Source organism: Topomyia yanbarensis, chromosome 3, assembly GCF_030247195.1.
Source record: "Topomyia yanbarensis strain Yona2022 chromosome 3, ASM3024719v1, whole genome shotgun sequence".
In the NCBI taxonomy this organism is placed as follows: Eukaryota; Metazoa; Arthropoda; class Insecta; order Diptera; family Culicidae; genus Topomyia; species Topomyia yanbarensis.
Genome location: NC_080672.1, coordinates 322511441 through 322531116, shown reverse-complemented (window position 1 = coordinate 322531116; position 19676 = coordinate 322511441). Strand labels below are relative to the sequence as shown.

The window sequence follows — 19676 nt, the reverse complement described above, 5'->3', positions numbered from 1 at the left end:
ATTCTGAAATCAAAAACATCGATTTACATTGTTTTTCCGTTGTAAATTTTGGAGGCATGAAGGACTGCATCATAACTACATTGATGTTACAAGAAAAGTTGTTGTTAACAAATAAAACTGTTGTAAATTCAACATTTCTACGATCAATTTCGATATTACTTTCTGTTCGGGTACATACACGCCACCAAAAAAGTACTGAACGGTGACGTTAAAACTACCTAATAGTAAGTAAACCGTATTGTTTACATTTTTTAGGTAAATTTTACCTCTGTGATTAAGTTTTTTCTACCCAGCGAGTCAGTTCTATCCACGAACTTCAAACTTAACGTTGGGTGAAAAAAAAGATGTGTTTTTGTGTGATAGCTTTCAAACGAAAAACTGCAAAAATAAAGTAAGACTATTAAATTAATATAATAATTCATGATTAATATAGTTTCTGCATTTTTCTAGGCATATACATATATGTAGTTGAAGGAAAGAGGATTTTCAGAATTTTCCACGGATGCTCCTGAAGAAAAGTTTTTGAGGCCTTCTTTTATTTAGCGGAATTTACCGAGAATCGACATGGTAGGAAAATACATGCTCAGGTAAGTCTATTTTAGTTACTTAATAATAATCCGCACTTTACTACACCCGTAAATCTCACTGAAAAATCGTTCTTTCCGTTGAGTGATTTTCACCCAACGGTTAGTTAATGCACATCAACTCAAAAATCAGTTATGCTCTTTTACTTATTTTTGACTTCCTGCATGGAAGGCCTTAGTTGGGTTGAAAGTACGTAATATTCAGTACTTTTTTGGTGGCGTGTAAATAATAAAAATTTTGCGCTGAAAAAAATGGTTGTTATTTTCACCAGTGTATGTAAGGAGAGTGAAGACAACTGTCATGATTATCTGTCAGTAATATTCCAAACGAACAAACGACCTCTCAAAATACATGCAGTTGACTCGTTTGGAATGACACTGACATACAATCATTGTTCCAATTTTGACAGTGTCGTCACTCTCCTTATATGCACTTTTCTTGTTCTACATCGTACCCCCAAGTAGCCGTACTGCACTGGCCTGCTAGATTAAGAATGAACATGCGGAATGAAATCGAATGAATGAACTAATCAGGCGGTTGATCGGATCGTTGACAGTTCGCTCACTGTGTCATTATTTTGGTATCTCTGCAGAGCGCACCTACGCATCAGCATAAAACAACAGTCTCGTTTAGTGATCTCGGTGATCTATTCTGTATATAAATCTGTAATCATCCATCACTTTTAGTTTGTCGTGTCCTGGAAGCATTGATACATAGAGCAATACGTCGATCAAGTATAAGTGAAAGTAGCTTATAAAAAGCCCAGTTGCAATAATCGGACACAGGTACGTTGTAAAAATAAAAACGGAGCTGGTTTAAGGCATAGGTGGGATCTATTTTCTGCTGAATGACAAGATTGTGTAATCTTCACTGTTCTATTCTAACATAGGTGAACACTAGATCGGAAATTATGTTGGTACGTTTCTCAAAGATTTATTTGAGTTCTTCAAAATATCAATCAGTAGGTATATTTTGTCATTCGATTCTGAACGAACTTTTAGAGTCGGTTCTTGCATCATAAAGTACGATCATTTAGAAAAGATGACTTGCTACATTTATTTTGAGACACCGCAATGGTAGCAGCTGCTAATCAAAAAAAAAAATTTTGTTCTGCGCCGTTTATCAGTTCCGTACCCATGCAAAAGAAACATAATATTTATATGAAATGATGTACCCATACAAGTATGTATGATATAGTCTGAGTAGTGCACATTGACTTAGTACACTTATCAGGTGTATACCTTTCGATTCTTCTCAGTGACGATATGTTCTCGATACTGTAGATTTTTATCTCGAGCTCGAGCTACTATACAAAGCACCAAAAGCTTGTGATTATTGTAAGATTTATTCAGCAATAATTTAGGATTTTTTTATGACAACATGTAAAAATTTTATGCTCGACAATAGAGAAAACTTCAGACAGTATAATAGAGCATTGTCTATTATACTGTCTGAAGTTTTCTCTATTGTCGAGCCTTAATGATAATGATGATGGATTTCGCGTGTCTGCTTTACTTCGGTATTTTGCTGTGTCAAAAAATTATGACCTTGAACGATGCTATTAGTATGTGTTCTGCTTTACGTAATCGTGTCGGCTTTAGAACAGTCGAAGCAGTTTAAGCACGGGTGACAACTGGGTATAGCAGTACACACAAAACATTAGTTCAACTGTTTTGTCACATCGACCTTGTTGTCCGTCATGTTAATTAATTTGGCAATATATACACAGGTAATTAAATTTCTTTTCAGCATTAATATTGAAATGACGTGTTCTATTTGTTACATTTAAATTGCTACAACTAAAATCGAAATATTAGTGCATACGATACAAATGTGCATACGTGCATATTTCAGCATACCGGCACCCGGTACCTCAATTATGGATGCTGTTACCGCTCTCTCAGTCTACAAACAAGCCGACCGGTGATCCACTTATCAATTCTCTCTGTTTCTCTTTTTCTTGTCCTTCGATCAACACCACTGAATGGCTGCTATGCTTTCGCACGTAGATCAACTGCCGATCATAACGATGAGTTTCATCAGCGCATGGGGTTTGGCACGTATCGCTACAAACGGCACCCGCCAACTGCGATCGCTCAACGGGCTGGCTGCACGTAGCCAACAGACAGCATTGTACTCGACAGGCGCAATGGAGCCTAAGGAATCGCAAAAGGGTAGTCCAGCATCCAGTGCGTCGCAATCAGACAGTGCTACGACTAACCTTGGTTCCCGCACGCACTCCCCCAACCAACTCGAGAAAAGGATGCTTGTATTTACAAAAAAATACAAGTCGATCGACGAAATCCCGGCTCTTATTAAGTACATCACGATTGCATGACAGTTATTGATTGACCATCTAACACAATCTTCATTTTCAGTCAAGATGTCATGGAACGGTGTCGTAATCAAGTTCGTATCAAAGTCGCCAACTACATGATGATTGGAACGGTGATCGGCTGCATCTTGATGATCATCACTGGCAAAAAAGCACAGGAGCGTGGCGATACGATACAGAAAATGAATCTCGACTGGCACAAGGAGTACAATGAAAAGCCTCGCCAGGAGACTGTTCAGTCGAAGAACTAATCGATAGTTTTTACCTAAAGTTTCGAACGATCACTGTGTTTTAAGTAAAAGTGATTGGGAAATGTATCGCATAACCGGCTGGAAGCGTATTTTCGCCATATAGAAGCAGCCTCAGCTATGGGTAGTCACACCAACTATGAACAGTTGGCTTCACTCAGAAAGTTTATTTACCGCAGTTATATGTGAATGATATTGGTTGAATACACGCAAATATATTATTTAAACTTTAATTGTTCGCCCTTTTTTACAGCCATAATAAAGGCTTGACAATTAAGTTTACTGTAGGTACTTCATGCTGTTTCTGCCGCGGGAGCTCTTATCAATTCTATTAGCACCAGTTATCTTATCATTTAAAATCAATTAATCATGACATCATGAACATTTACCAACATAAGGGATTTCAATTTTTTTCTGTGATAAAAGGAAATTGCACCATTTTGATGAATCCCATTATTGTTGTCTTTATTCTTTCGCAAGGATGTCCATATTTTGAATAGTGACGTACGGTATTGATTGAATACGAAAACGAAGTAAACAGAGTAATGTAATTACAATAATTTCAGTTATCAATATCCGCGTGGCTTCATTCCTTACATAGTTAGGAAGACGCGGTTTCTCAGTGGTAGATTAGTGGGTACAAGCAGAGTCGTAGTGTGGTCTTCTAGCGCTCTTGGTGGTTTATTAGTTTGATCGAAGAGGAGCTGTACATAATGTAGCCATAGGGTTTCCAGGTCAATCATGATAACGAGTCGTATGTCTGTCGCTAGAGGTTTTAAGCAGTCGGAGCGGTGCTGGAACCACATTCCATTCTCCTGGGACTACGCTTCAAACAAAGTGCTGCTGATCCGTGGTTCTACACGAAGTTCATCGGTGGAAACCGTGTCTATTTGCTTGTGTATGTGGATAACATTCTAGTAGGCATCGCGCGCGAATCTGAAATAGAAATAGACTATGATTCGCTATGGCAACAATTTGAGATGACAGCTCTTAGCGATCTGAGTTTCTTCTTAGGACTGGAAGTTATCAGAACGGATGGAAACTATAGTATATCTCTCTCTCGAAGGATACATCGAACACGCGGCTAAGCGTTTTTAGGTTAAGTGATGCTAAACTCGCCAAAAGCCCAATGGAGGAAGAGTTCATGAAGGTCGATTGTAAAAGTCCACTTCTGAAACATGCAACCGAATACAAGAGTCTAGTGTAAGCATTATCTGTCACAGCTCGATTTCTTTTCACTGAATCGTTCGCCGCCTTGAAATCCACAAACAAACGGTGAGTCCGCAATTTATTTTCAATTAATTTTTTGCAGATTAAACATATAATCCGTCGTTGACAGTCCTTCCTCTAACCTACATCGACGGGCGCTTTCTACTTAGTAGAATACAAGTATCACGACGAGGAGAGAAAAGGATGGTTCGCTTGATTTTCTTACCAGTTGAATTAGCCACTTTTCCTACTGTTGTTTCTTCCTGTTTTTGACTTTAAGGAATTTTCTCTTATTGATGAGGATTCACTGTTTTAAACTTTGGAACTTAATTTATTCAGAAAATATTTACAAAAGTTATCTTAAAGCTACACGTTGCCCGCGCGATTCATATATCGCTACGGGAAAATTTGTCCCTTTTAGTCCTTAAGTTTTTCCCTATTCTCCTGAGATACGGTGTAGATTTCCTATGGCCTTAGAAGGGCGCAATTCCTATTTGTTTACTTATATATTTGGCCCTGCCTCTTCAAGACTGACGTATTTAACCACAATACTGATTCCTGCTATTCAATCCTAGTCCAGTCCTGCAAGGGCTCACAAAATATGCGGTTACATTTGTACCGCTTTCTAAGATTTTATTACTATCCGAACCGCAGAGTAAGTGAGAAGGAAAAACCCAAAGCTAGCTAATCGGACTGCGTATGACACGCTTATGTATATTAGGCGCGGGAGGTTGGTAAATAGACAGTGATCCCTTTTTCTGTGTTCTTTTCATTTCATTTTCGGGATTTTAAGATCAACATCAACGTTCCCTACGCGTAGCAGTGATGCATTTCTTATGCACTGCTGACATTGTATAATTAACTCATTTGCGCGGCAACAACAAGAGTCCCTTAGGGTGCTTACAGAGTGGCCGCGAGAAACTGAGCAGGCGCTTGTACTGACAGTATGATGCGAGAAACCTGCTCGCAGCATATCAAATGGAGCCTGTCAGAGTAAAAGCAGGTAGTCGGCGCCGATCCGCTCCGCTTTCACTCTAACATCCTTCCTTTGGTTTGCAGTAAGCAGGTTTCTCGCACTCTAATGTCAGTTCCAGCCCCAGCTCAGCTTCTCGCCGCCACTCTGTAAGCACCCTTATATTGTTTGTGGCACTAAAAACTGGATTCTAACCGCACTGCGCACTTACCACTCTTTCATTAAATTCTTCTCATAGACTGGTTAGTTCGACTGGTCTGTCTATGAAAGTACCATCTCTATCACTGGAAATACATGTGTTTTGACAGCTCGCAGTTTTCAGATCACTCGCACTTTGAAAGTGCGGAGTCCAGGTTTGTGGGAAGTGCGCAATACATATATGCGACATCAGATGCGAACATAATTACATTTCTGAACGCACCTTTTGCATGAATGCGATTAAGAGAAAAAAAAGATTATATGCGTGCGCTAGAGCACTGCAAAAGAGCACTCATTTTTGAAATCTCAAAGCCCCCCCCCCCCCCTCTTCATATTGTGACAAATGTCAAAGTAAACACAGATGCCAAATTTCACATTATTTGGACAATTTCAGACCCCCGCCCGCTTCGCTTGAAGTTTTTGATATTGGCGCTATGGAAAAATGTGAGGAAAAAAAATTAAATGCTATAGCTTTTGAAGTAGCACTCAGAAATGTACGATTTATACCTTTTTTAAAGAAATTTTTTTAGCATTGTAATGAAAGTACCGACGTTTCACAAAAAATAGAAGAAGCTGGAACTTTGGAGCATTTTGTCCAAAAATACCTTATTCTTAATAACCATTCTGCTCTATGCTGCCAATCATACATTTTTGCAGTTTTTCTAACGTGAAAAAATCGAGAAGTTGCGGGGTTCTAGAGCATGTTGTCAATCATATCAAATTTAATCATTTTCTCGCGATTGGTGGCGGTGAGAAGGCCGTTGGTGGAGGTGAGAAGACCAAAAAGCCAAAGGCTAGGAAACGCAGTCACTGAAAAGGCGATAGTAACTTCCACTAAAATTGCCAACAAAATATCGAAGGCTGCAAAGCGTACTCATTCGGTGTGAGCTGCGAAAGGGGAAAGATGTATGTACGCAGTAAAAACAATCGTCGGCAAGGTTTGAATTGTTTCAAAAGATTCTCGTCTTGTATCAACATAGGTAGTTATCTACAAACCGTCCTTATTAGGACGAATGCAAAATGCAAAAAGAATTTAATTAGAAAGTTTCTTTTATTAACTAGTATTATTTAAGTTTGCGCTTGTTAATTCTGTACTTTTACCAGGGAATCATAATAAAATGTTTTTTCTAATCTACAAACTCGAAGGTTTTTGCAAATCCTTCCAAGAAAATCAGTGAATGTCGCAACTCTGCCACTAAGCGAAAGCTACACCAAAACGAATGATGAAAGGATGGGTTGGTAATGTATATGACATAACAGGGATGTCGTGACCACACTTTGAAGTTATTTCAAATCTTGCAAAGCATAATTGACATAATTTCAATGATTGTTCCTTTATGAATAAAATGACAAATTTTCAGGTCAACGCGGCAATAACTTTGCAATTTATAGAACAATTTTATATTTTTAGTTATCATATATTAACTGTCATCTCTTCCAAACAACTTAACCCTCTGCTGCCAACCCCGTGGTTTTGAAGGGTTAAGGAGAATCATTGTAAAATGTCCAATACATGATTTTATGTTGTTACCTCCACTAAAACCACTTCAGAACACTCCCACCTGTCATACATGTACATTGTCTGCTTGTTGAAATCATTATATGAAATTATTGATCTGTATTCAACTCGGAGAACTCGGTAATAAAATTGTTTTGCTGAATATACTAACGAACGGGATCCCCAGGAAAATTTCGATGAGCCCGGTGAATCGAACTTAATGCGTAATTTAGCCATTTGAAAGAGATACAAGCAGAATTTTAAGAATATGATCATCGCGGTTATGTCCCGGACATTACTCGCCCCTAGTTTTTCGCTAAGCGCGTTCATTTCTGTACGAAAAAGATTCCGATGGTTATTTCGAGAGATTTTAACATTGATATTTCAAAGCAAGAAAATTGTTCATTTCATGAATGAATGCCTCAACGAGCTTAGAATCCAGCGCATCCCCTATCAACGCAGACACCAACAACAAAGGTTCTTTTCAGAACCACCATAATTATTATAAAGAATAACTTGAAACATTCCCACATATTTCATTGAGTATCATTCGATTTGAATTACAAGTCAAACGAGTAGTCACGACACTCCGGTTATGTCCTAGACATTACCCACCCATCTTTTTTTTAATTAAAAGTACCTTGTTAAATGTGGAAAATTCTAAGAAACAAAATGGAAACAGATACGTTGCCGGTAAAATTCGTAAACAGAAGACTTTGGGCCAAATATCCCAACTTCACGTATTTTTCCTGAAACGAAGCATTTACCATGAGATTCCTGAACATTTTCACACTGAAAATAGTAAATTAAACTGTAATTTAATGCTAAATGGAGCTGTACTGTGCTTTAATGATTAAATATGGAATCGAGACTAAATGTCAAAAAATCTAATGTATCTGATTTTTACCGATGGTAAGTCTTCTATTTTGTTCTTTAGAATTTTTTCGCGTTTATCAAGTTACTTTAAAGAAAATTTGAACCTTAGAGGTATATGGACGAGAAAATGATTAAATTTAATATGAGTGTGAAATGCTCTAGAACCCCAACTTCTCGTATTTTGACAAAGGTCGCCAAAGTTCCGTTCGATTTCTGAGACTTTTTACATTTGAAAAAAAGGGTAAAATATGTATGATTTGCAGCATAGAGTAGAATGGTTAATAAAAATGAAAATTTTTTTGGACAGAATGCTCCAAAATTCCAGCTTTCTCTATTTTTTTTTGAGCGTGCGCCTGGTCATCTGTGTTGTGCTGTTTGCAATGCATGATTAGGTCAATATGGCGTTCCTCAAGTGAAGATTGATTTTTTTTAATGTGAACAGGGTGGTGTGAATCCGGTAATATCGCCGCAGTAACTCCGGAAAATAATACTTTATCAAATCGGCTGTGAAACATAAATCGAATATCATGATAGTAGTCCTTCGATAAACGATATATTTATTAACTTTTAAAATATAATATAGGTATAGGCTATTTTCATACACTCTTAAACGGTTTTTTTTTTTGCAAACGGCACTGGATGTCGAGCGAATTCAACAATCCTTCCAATCATCCACTCGGTTTCATGGCAGATCAAATAATCACCAAAAAAAACAATTCCTCCGCGGCCTAGGTCGAATGCAGCAGGTTATTGAATGCCGAGTACGACGCTTCCAGATCGAACAGCAACTGGCGCACCTGCGTTTCGGACAATTCATCCGAGGCCTGCATAGAATTCAGTGTCGCTAGCCAGGTGGAGACTTTCTCCTTGCCTTCAAAATTGTCCGGAATCAGTGACAGCCGGTTCATCGTGTCCAGCAAGTCTCGTAACTCTGGTTGAAGATCGTCCATTGCCCGGATCTCGAGCCTTAGTTTATCCATCAGCGTTATAAACATGGATACAATGTCGGCAATGCATTTGCTGGTATTTCCCTTATCGTCACGAATGGTAATCGGTCGATCCTCGCGGATTCGCTCCAGTGCGGCCGGGCAGTCTAAGCGAAACTTTTTCACGAACGCCTCGATACTGGGAAACTCATCACCCTGTACCAGTTTGAAAGCTACCTTGTACTGCACCAGCAGTTTCGAACAGGCGGCAGTGTATTCCTGCGGTGTAACACAATCCCGGATGTATGCCTTTTCCAGGTTCTGTAGGGTCGATACCAGCGCAAACAGATCTGCCATGTTATCGTACTTTTCGCGTTCTCTAGCATGACGGTAAAGTTTGACCTCTTCGTACAACTCGGGGCGATTTTCCTGCATTCTCTAAACTGCTATCAAGTTTTATTCCTATAGGTTTGTAACATTTAAAAAGACTTGTTGCTATTTTATTCCAATGTAGCTACCTTAAAATTTGGTAAATGACACACTAACATGAGTTTTCAACTTGTTAAAATTTAATTTATACTAGAATTAAATAGAAAAAAACCTTTTGTTTATTACACGAAGCAAATGATTCATCAACAAGGCAGGCACTGTCAAAATGCTATAAAAACAAAAGAAGACCAAAGCATAAAAACGATAAAAACATAAGTGCGAGCAGGGCGAGCAGTCATTCGATTCATTCTTCGCATTTCGAATCATGAATCTCATGAACTTATTCAAATAATTCCCGGGAGTGTCACCCCTTCACCAACACTGTTCTATCCATTTGACATGTTTATATAGCGGCGCGTGTTTTCAAAATATATGATAGTGTTTCACCACGTTTTTGCCATTTCACAGATTAAAAGTAACTATTTTGCTTATTTTGTAACAATTTTGGTGACAAAACACAAAACAGGAAACGATGGCCAAGTTGCTGGCTTACTACAGTTTGTGTCCGATCAACGATATTCGTGAGTTTCTTGGCCTTTCGTGCGATGTTGGTTCTGGCTGCATAATCAACACACTCGGACGGAACATCATTCAGGTCGTGAAGGTATTACATTACGCTTAATGATGCTGAGCGTTCAACAACTCTTTTATGTTATCAAAAATAATGGTTTCAGCTTAGCAACCAGAAACTGCAACACAGCTGGACGTCGTTGGAGCGACTTACCAGCAAGGTGGTTTATGATTTTCGCTCGGAAAGGTATGTTGGTGTTTTCGGAAGCCGATACATTCGCTGCTGGACCGCGGACCAAATCGATATCAATAAAGCGAAAAGGGTGAAATTTTTCCGGAATATATTGGAGCTGCTTACGTTGGACAACGGGCAGGTGTTGGTTGTATACGATGACGGTACATGTGAATCGCTGGAAAGTGCGGTTGTTACGAGAAATGAAGACCGAAAACATCCGGACTCTATCCCCTGCAAGCCAAACGTTGACCCAACTCGAGCGTCTATTCAGCAAGTGTGCACGGCTGTTACCACCAACGGAGATAGATTGCTGACATATTTTGTGAAAGATTTGGAATGTAGTATGATGGAACTGAATTTTGTGCCTCTGAACAAGGAAAACCTTAAACCAGTCGGAGAGTTTCGAAAGATCAAGTTAGAACGGAGGGAGCGAAACGTGCAACTGGTTGGACAGTGTATTGTTGATGGAAGTGGAGGTCCTTCGCTGATAACGATCTGTAATTATCCATAGCTAATCATTTATTTCGTGAATGATTTTGTTCTAACTTTTCTCTTTTTAGGGTCAGATAAACGTATATTTGCTCAGTTCCTAAACTTGGAGGAGGATTATACAGCCGAACCTCAGTCGAAATCGATTGGGAATTTCATTTCTATTCTGAACATGATCAACACCGGCCAGCCACTATCGATGATTGGCATTAGCAAAGATTACATCGCTGTTTACGCTAGCAACCTGAATCAGGAGGGCGCAACCCTGCTGCTGTATAATGTGCAGTTCAAGGCGGTACAAGCGAAGCAGTTTTTTAAGGTGTATTTCAGCAACTCACGCTTCTGGGTGTGCGAAAATCACATTCTGCTGGCCTTTGGGCAGACATTGGCTGTGGTTCCATTTAAAATCAGCAAGGAGCAGCTCTCCGACATGGTCGGTACACAGAAAAGTCTCGATCTGCCTAACTATGTAGACAACGAAAGTATCAATGAGGATTGTGACTACAACGAAGGCTACTCTTTTATGGGTCATTTGGTTAATACCGTGGACAGAATAGAAAGCACAGATGAAGAACAGAAAACAGAAAAGTTCAAGGTTTTCGAAAGTTTGGAAACATTTGAAGAGTCGTTAAGAATTGTTTACAGAAGCAACATACAGGTAGATATTGTTAGGGATGAAACGCTTCCCGAGGATGTCGTTCAAATGCGCATGATGAGTAACGTAGACAGATCGATTGGGCCATTGATATTTTCCGAAAACTTTGAAACTTTCGTCAACGAGTTAGAAGAGCGCGGATTTTGTGAGATGGAAATATCGGACAAAATTATTCCTATTATGTTAGAAGCTAATGCAACACTGGATATTGCCAAGTGTCTGAAGAGATACAGTACAATTTCTGAACGGGCGCTGGTAGCGACTCTAAAATATGCTCTCGCTTGCAAAGAGCCTCAGCCAAGTAAAGTTGAAATTCCGGATATACAATCTTTGCTTTTGAAATGCTCTGATGTCAAACTTCCAGATTCCAAGCAGAAAGAGGAATTTTCTAACCAATACATCCTCGATTGTCATGACATTTCGGATCAAGCTCGTAATGATCTACTGAACATCGTCTTATCTTGCAGTTTGAATCGATCTGTCATGTTGCCACTTCTTCGCAGCGAAATCGAACTCAATACCGTGTTGGATCTCCTGGATCATCTTCTGTTTTTGCTCATCGATCCGGTTGCTCAACTAATGGAATCCCCCACCAACAGTGACAGTTTCGATAGTGACGAAAAGGTCATTGAATGGATCACTCTGTTAATTGATTCGTACTACCAGCAAATTGTTCTTTCGAGGGATAACATCGTCAAAGAGAAGATTGTCACGCTGAAGAATACTGTGGAACGGCATATCGACAGTTTGAGAGAGCTTAAATCTCTTGCTCCAAAGATTCAGCGGCTGGCCGAAGGTAAAGGTAGAGATAACGAAAGACAATCAAATCAGTGGTATAGCGTGGAAACGATTCAGTTGTACTGATATAATTGATTCCTGCAATATATGTACATTACACAACGCATCAGAACATTTTATTTGACATTCCGAAATTTGATGTGAAACCAAAATATCCGAGTTAATCAATAATCGTTTACTTTTATGGATTTCTTCAAATTCGACACTTTAGTAAGTGGAACGCGTGGAGCGGACACCTTGTACCAAGCTAGTCGAAGGGCTTTTCGATGGTGAGTCAAAGAATGTTTGAAGCGTAACCGCCCACAATGGGTTTGGGTTCAATCCCAGCCGCGAACGTTTAGATTTTGAGTTGAAGTCTTTGGTCAAGTCTTCCTTCGGAAGGGAAGTAACGCTGTTACGGTCCATGTGTGTCAGATGGTGGAGTCACGTCTCTGGCGTCGGTGACTGGCACACAGTGCGGACTCCCAAGTACATTGAGAGTTACTGGCAAATTGAAGGGCAATTAGCGCATCCGAGTTGGCAAATAGCCCCCTGTTAGCTAGCAACCTGCCCTTTTTGACTGTGGTACGACACAATGAGGTAAATATAGGAGTGGCAGAACACACGGTTTGCTAGCTTGGAAACCAAAAATATGTAAACAATCCAGAAGCACAACGGGACGAAGTCATAGCGTTCACACGATTCAATGAGAGCGGAACGAACAGTATGATGAAAGCAAGTCGATTTATTCTGTGATCACTCACACGCACACCACTCATGTAAGATTCATTTTACGAATACCAAAGTGCCATCTTGTGTTAGTGCGAGATTGAGGTTAAATCGGGTAGATTTTTTGCCAAATGAGGTTAAATCAGATGGCGAATTGAAAACATCGCGTTATATGTATGTTGTCTAACGTGTTGGTGTCCTAGACGTCAAATAAGTCAATACCTGTATATAATACATTGGGTACGACAGGGTCCCTGTCAAAAAAATGCGGACGAACATGGTCAGGCGATTTAAAAAGTTTGACGTTTGACTCAACTAGCCTGTGCTAATTGCCCCTAGGAACTAATGCAATTGGCGAATGCGATTTAAAGGCAATTTCAATACTTAGACAAATTTTCTGGCGGCTGAAATGGACTTGGTTGTTTTTTGCGTTTTTCAAACATGGCGGTTCATGTTTGGCTTAAGCTTAAAATTGTTTTTTGAACAATTGGTGTGTTCTCATTTGTATTTTGTTTGTCTAGTGCACTTCATTTAACCAACGAATGTAGAAAATTGTGGAATCGTGTGTAAGTATAGTAAAACAAGATCTCTGACCTAAAGTCTTAATGAACGTCAGATTGTGATAAGTTTTGGTGTGCAATACCAATTTCACCTTTGATTCTTCCTATAAGTTGGTGGTGATTACCTAGTATACTGGTAAGTATATGTGAGTAGATAATGAATCCGAAAATAAGTATTATTTTTAATTTTCATATTAGGCAATTAAGGGCGATTAAATGGCGCGTTCCGTGAGCGATTTGGGGGCGATTTAAGGGCGGGTTGGGCGACAAAAAAATGACGGCGGCAAATCGCCCAAATGTTGCATTTGAAATAGCCCCCCAATTGCCAGCAATTTGCTGGCAAATTGAAGGACAATTAGCACATCCGAGTTGGCAAATAGACCCCCCCCCCCTCCCCCTTAGGCGGCAACTTGCCCTTTTTGACTGGGGAACGGCAGTCAATAAAGGACTGTGATAAACAGTCCATGACAAATTAATCGATATCAAGCTATGTTAGCATTATATAACTTGATGAACAAGAACCAAATAAAGCTATCTTGCGGTATAATCAACAGATTATGGACCCAGGAGTTACTCGATCGAAGGTTATTCGGAACCCATATTTCATGGACTAAGTAGATAATAAGAACTCTCCACCTGGACTATTGCAGTTTGATTTTGGAGGATAAACGTGTCAGGTAAAACGGCTGGCGAGAACTATCGCTCCAGACCTGCGTTTCGGGCAGAAACGACTTCCTGCGAAAACCAGCGTTTCAGGTAGAAACGGCCAGCGAGCACCATCGTTTCGGACAGAAGCGACAGATTGGCGTTTTGGGAAGAAACGGCACCTAGCGAGCTCCAGCGTTTCGGAAACAAGTTGACGATGACAACCCAGCAGCAAGATGGAGGATCTGCCGAGAGGGTTACTCTCGAGGAAAGAAGAGATGGTAGCTACGAGAGGGAAATTCTCGAAGACATACTTCGATAGCGTCAACCGCGAATGGATATTTGACGCTTCGGAGTTGCGGTTTCCAGCCTGGAAATGGCAAATGGAATATCATCTCATAAAGATAAAACTCCAGCACACGTTCCTATGAACGCCCGAAGAAGAATTCTACGAACCTGTAGTAGATGCCTCGGAAGAGCTAGAAACAGCTAGGAGGGCTAAGCTCAGAAAACGGCTTGATGGCGACGTCGAAGCATTCGACGAGATCGTTATGATGATCAACAATGATGTTTTGAATAAACTCATTGGACTCGACTATGCGAAAGATGCTATCGAGGATGCTATGGTCAATATACGGGACCAGTTGTATACCATCAAGTAAAGACATCACGACAAATTGTCCATGATTTTTGATGAGCACGATCTGATTATTCGCGGGCTAGATCGCATGGGCTCAAAAATTACTGCATCGGAAAAAGTTCATGTTCTACTGATTTCCACATCAAAGGCGTACTGACGAATGAAGAACTGTATGCTAAGCCGATCATGGAGATCAAACGGATGTCTATCAATGCTGAAGCCGGAGAAGAGAAGCAGGCAGATAGGAAAACCATTGCGCTATCTTCAAAGTTCAAGCCAAGATGCTTCGATTGCAACGAAACTGGGCATTTTAGTTACAAATGCCCGCTAATGAAAAAGTTTAACGCGGAGAAGAAAGAGAAGTTTAAAAAGAAGCAAAAAATGGAAGCAAAAAAGAGTTTAGCGATGATTATCAAAGCGGATCGCGACAAGACAGTCAGATTCGTGATTGACTCGGGAGCAAGCGACCACATGGTTAACGATGAGAAGCTGCTAGAAGACGTCCTAGAATAGGAGAAGCCAATCGCCATTTCGAAAATTTATAAAATGCGATTAAAAAGTATTGTGGGTAACAATACGATAAAATAATTGAAATTGTACAACGTTCTGCATTTACGGGTCTTGAAGAGAATCTTACTTCGGTTAAAAGGGTTAGCAAAAATGGTAAAAGGGTTACCACAGATAACAGACGTTTAGGCTAGAACAAAATTGTTTCAAAAACCTGTGTAAACTTTCGAAATGATAATTGTTGGAGATCCGTGTTTCACTATTGCCATCTGCGCAACTGTTTGCTACACGTGTTTGACAGCTGCACTCTAACTGCATTGTATCGATCACTGCGCCATCTACAAACGTTTGCCAAACGTGTTTCAGACGTCTGATTTATTCGGAATTTCAATAGCGGGTATTTACACACGATTCAAATCGAGCCTAAACTTCAGTTATCTGTGGGGTTACTTTAACAGATGAAGAGGTTATCTTTGAAGATGAAGTAATTGCTTCAGAAATCTTTGTTGATGGCTTATTCCACCTTGATCTATTTCGGGAAGAAAAGTCGGCGGAAGACGGAACAAACTTGGAATTGTTTGGAAAGAAGGTGTGCTTGGAGACATGGCAGGGCCGGATCCAGAGAAAAATTTCGGAAGGGGTTCGGACCCCTTCCGAAATTTTTCTCTGGATCCGCCCTTTTCGATTTTGAAATGTTCATTATATAATACGTAATATGTAATGTCCTCATTAAATTAAATTTAGTTTTGGTGGTCAAATTTCGTTTGGAATGATTTGGCGTTCAGAACGAATTCAATTAAAAAACTATTTTAAAATTCCTCAACAAGTTAAAAAAATTCAGGGTGGGTCCGGACCAGGGCAGGAAAATTTCGAAAAATGAATTGATTGCTGTTCGAAGCTTCACGAAGCACCTTCTCAAGCATACCACATGCAATCGATGAATTTGACACAATCGCTGCGAACATTTAGGGGTAAAACTTATCTCTGCTCGGACGAAGCGAGCTTCGCATCTAGTTCGCTCTTTACAATGTTCGAAAAAGTTCACATTAACCTTAGAAGCACACATCGTCGAACACGAGGTAAGCTCTTGGCTCGTGGTTTTTGCGTTTTTGGAACATTTCCACAGAGTTTCGAAGCGATATTCGGTGAACACATATAAAGCGAATGCCTCGTTTATTTGAGAATCGCGAACATCGAAGTTTTATATCGCTTCAAGCATCAGCATCATGAGGCCACCGCGAACATGTTCGCTACGTGACTATCTGTCTTAAAATCATAAACTGTAAATCTTATTTTGAGTATAAATAAAATGGATTATTTTAAGATTATAATTTAGGATTTAGGGATTAGGTGCGTCGCATACCTTACCAATTTATGAGCCACGAGATTGAATGAGCGTAGTGGTAGTGAAATTCAAATTCTTTTTTTCGGAATACAATTATGTTTACTAGCTACTTTGATTGCAAACTCGTCTTTTCTTCTTCAATCGGAGTATATTTTCCCTGCCAAGGAGTTTAGGTGAAGATGTATAAAGTATGTTTAAGGGGGTAAGGGTTTCAGCGTGAAAAAATGTTTTTTGGTGAAATGACTCTTTTGGATGAAATGATACATTATAATGTACAAAAGTTTTGATCAATTCGCTTCGCCCAAATTTCTAAAAAAATCGCAAATAGTGTTTTTTAACGCTAAAACCATTACCCCTCTCTTAATAATCTCCCTATCTAAAACAACTTCTTCCTAAAAAGAACAATTTTCGGATGGAATCTCACTGCTGACGTCCGAGTTCAGTTAGACGGCGAACTTCAGTTATTTGCATCCACTGAGGGGTAGTTAGGCGTAGTCCGTTGGCCTTTGTTTTCAACTTGTTGCGGTTTCTAACGTTCTACCTACATACATGAATCCATTATTATTGTCATTAATTGAATTATAATTTCTTGGCATCTATACCAAACCAAGAGGAAAGCTTCCAAATGATTTTTATAATATTGTTTTATAAGTTTATTGGTTGATTACCTAATCACGAGAGACAAAATATTTATTTTCAAACATTTTCGACAGAATCTGTTCTCTTAATTAATGAAGTGTCAAACTTATTACATGTTCCACTTTTATGAAATTTATTTCCTGACTCCTGTACATGTGTTTTGTGATAAATAATGAGAAGGATATTCCAACTTGTTTGTATTGTATTTGTTAACTAATTACTGATGGAGAAACGCAAAGAACTTACAAACAATGTTTTAGTGATTTTTTTGTTGGAAATCCAAAAACAATTCTGAAAAGGACAAAATTTGGTTTATCTTCTCCATGATGTAATCTTCCCTTATTTGACTTTTACTAATAAAAAATAAAAGAAAGAAATCTTTAGGGCCCCCTGTATTTTTTTTTGAATCAGTTATAGCCGAAATGCTTTATGTAAGGGAAATCTCGGAAAATGAGAAGCGAAATAAATAACTCCAAGTAGAATGAAACTCGTTCTAAACTCGAACTTTTTCGAATACTGTCTTTCCATTATTATTCGCTTTTTGTCGCATTCCATATTTTGATATATTATTTTGAAGACCCATATTTAAGATCAATACAATAGTAATTCTTCAAAAGGGCTAATGAGACTTTTGTAAACAAACTTATTTCGCTCATTTTTCCGCGACAGAGTTGAATTTTATGAAAAACACACATGAATCAACATCTTTGCCCTTGGTAGAATCGATTTCAAATGTTTTCTATGTTGAAATGATAACAAATTAAGAGAAATCAGCAAAACAAAAGTTTGTTCACAAATCTTATTAGCCCTATTCAAATGTTGATATGGAATAATAAAATCAATCAAGATCAATTTCGATTTTTTTTTAATTTTGCGGTGGTGTAATCCCTTAAGTGGTTGATTTAACGGCTTCTTTCAAAATTTATCGAACCTACTCCCATTCGTTCATTCGTTAGAGTAGTTTATGTTAAAGAGAGTGTACTAAATTAATAGGAACACTTAAATTTAGGAAGTTATGACCCTCGCTCCACAATGCAGTTTGCGACAGAATTGCTCAACTGAAAATTATTAAATGAAATGAATGAAAACAAACATTAGACTATAGCATTTTGTACGCATGCACTTCATAGGTCCAAGGGTTACAATTTCTGTTCTAGTTCTCGGATCGCCAACACATTTTTTTCGATTTTTTGGCCCAGTTCTCAAGGGAAATCCAGTTTTTAACTTTTTGCATACATATTGCATTGAATGAAGAACTTAGATAATGTATTCAGAAAGTATTAGTAATAATTCGATTGTCCGTTCATTTTAAAAGGCTATTTTCTATAACTTTACAACTGATTTAATTTCACTTTCAAAATTTCTCGAAATATCATGTTCTAAAAGTTCTCAACCGATATAATATTCGAAAACAGTTATAAAAATGTCTCATCACACTGGTAGATGGATTCAAAGCGTTTTTTTAAAGAGGTGCACGAAAAAACATGCGCCCTTCTAAAACATACTTCTGAATCAAAATGGTTTTACTGTTAGTCGAAAACAAGATTTACAAAACGACCAGAACTGCCAAATATGAATCGGGAATGGTCGAGTTTATTGACATTCCCTATTTATTTCTAGGATTCATCATACACATCATGACGTTATTTATTTAACTGATAATCGATTTTTTCCTTTGAATGGATATCGATATCTTTATCCTCAAGAAACTGACATAACTGGATCCTCAAGAAACTGGCATAGGAACATGACTAAGATAAGCGAGCCACTCAATACGTAGTGTACATTGTGTTTAACTTCATTTTCTAGCCCTAATTTATTTCATTTGAAAATTTATCCCCGCCCTGTCACGAAATCTTGATTTTATCCCTGCTGGTAATATATCAGTAGGGTATCTTAAATAAACTTGTTACGTCACTTTTCAGTTAACCCCAGCATCCATAAGCTACACATTGTCACAATTATTTTTCACCTATTCCACCCTTAATACAAGGCCTCTGTCTAGAATATACTTTTTTTTGCATAACTAGTAGGTAGGTATTTGAATAAAGAAAACTAATATCGTCCGGCGAACATGTTAGCGATGGCCTTCGCGATGCTAAATTGATATAATCCTTCGGTGTTCGCGATTCTGAAATACTTCGAGGTAATCTTTTTTCTGTGTTCGCGAACATCGCTTCGAAGCTCCGTGTAACTGTTTCAAAAATATCGATCACACGAACCAAGAGCTTAGCTCGTGTTCGTCGAAAACTACGCAAAAGCTTTTACATATCTTTCCGAACATCAATGAAATGAACAAGAAGCTTCATTTGTCCTCGCCGAAGAGCATGCAAAAGTATCGCCCAAATGTCCGCAATTACGATGGTAAGCGATTGTGATGCGAAGCTTGTGAATACGAACCAGTAACGCAAAGCTTCGCGCTTTGAAAGTATTCGAAAATAGGTTCGGTTCGAATATTTCCTGCCCTGGTCCGGACCCTCAGGACCCTCCCCCTGGATCCGCCACTGAAACATGGTATAGAGGACTTGACCATATCAGTGATACTAGTTTAGAGAAACTAATTAAGACGGGAATGGTTGAGGGTATCAATCTAACTTTTGGAAATATT

The 19676-nt window shown here is 38.8% G+C and overlaps 3 protein-coding genes across 5 annotated transcripts; 2 read left to right on the top strand and 1 right to left on the bottom strand.

Moving 5' to 3' along the window:
* Positions 1 to 1151: 1151 nt before the first annotated feature.
* LOC131692193 (UPF0389 protein CG9231) lies at positions 1152 to 3401 on the top strand. 3 transcript variants are annotated; one of them, XM_058979099.1, is made up of 3 exons: positions 1152 to 1370; positions 2595 to 2904; positions 2964 to 3401. In XM_058979099.1, the coding sequence occupies exons 2-3, from the start codon at positions 2615 to 2617 to the stop codon at positions 3169 to 3171; spliced, it is 498 nt and encodes a 165-aa protein (XP_058835082.1). In that variant the 5' UTR covers positions 1152 to 1370; positions 2595 to 2614; the 3' UTR covers positions 3172 to 3401. The 3 variants fall into 3 exon arrangements, with proteins under 3 accessions (XP_058835082.1, XP_058835083.1, XP_058835084.1); XM_058979100.1 differs by lacking the exon at positions 1152 to 1370 and adding an exon at positions 1805 to 1922; XM_058979101.1 differs by lacking the exon at positions 1152 to 1370 and adding an exon at positions 2181 to 2314.
* A 5063-nt stretch (positions 3402 to 8464) lies between these two features.
* On the bottom strand, positions 8465 to 9519 carry LOC131693326 (vacuolar protein sorting-associated protein 28 homolog). Its single transcript, XM_058981050.1, has 2 exons — positions 9367 to 9519; positions 8465 to 9310 (listed from the first exon to the last, which is right to left on the bottom strand). Exon 2 carries the CDS (start codon positions 9281 to 9283, stop codon positions 8651 to 8653), a length of 633 nt encoding a protein of 210 aa, XP_058837033.1. The 5' UTR covers positions 9284 to 9310; positions 9367 to 9519; the 3' UTR covers positions 8465 to 8650.
* A 155-nt stretch (positions 9520 to 9674) lies between these two features.
* Positions 9675 to 12124, top strand: LOC131693325 (nucleolar protein 11-like). The gene is made up of 3 exons (XM_058981049.1): positions 9675 to 9941; positions 10012 to 10579; positions 10643 to 12124. Exons 1-3 carry the CDS (start codon positions 9810 to 9812, stop codon positions 12088 to 12090), a joined length of 2148 nt encoding a protein of 715 aa, XP_058837032.1. The 5' UTR covers positions 9675 to 9809; the 3' UTR covers positions 12091 to 12124.
* The last annotated feature ends 7552 nt before the right edge of the window (positions 12125 to 19676 follow it).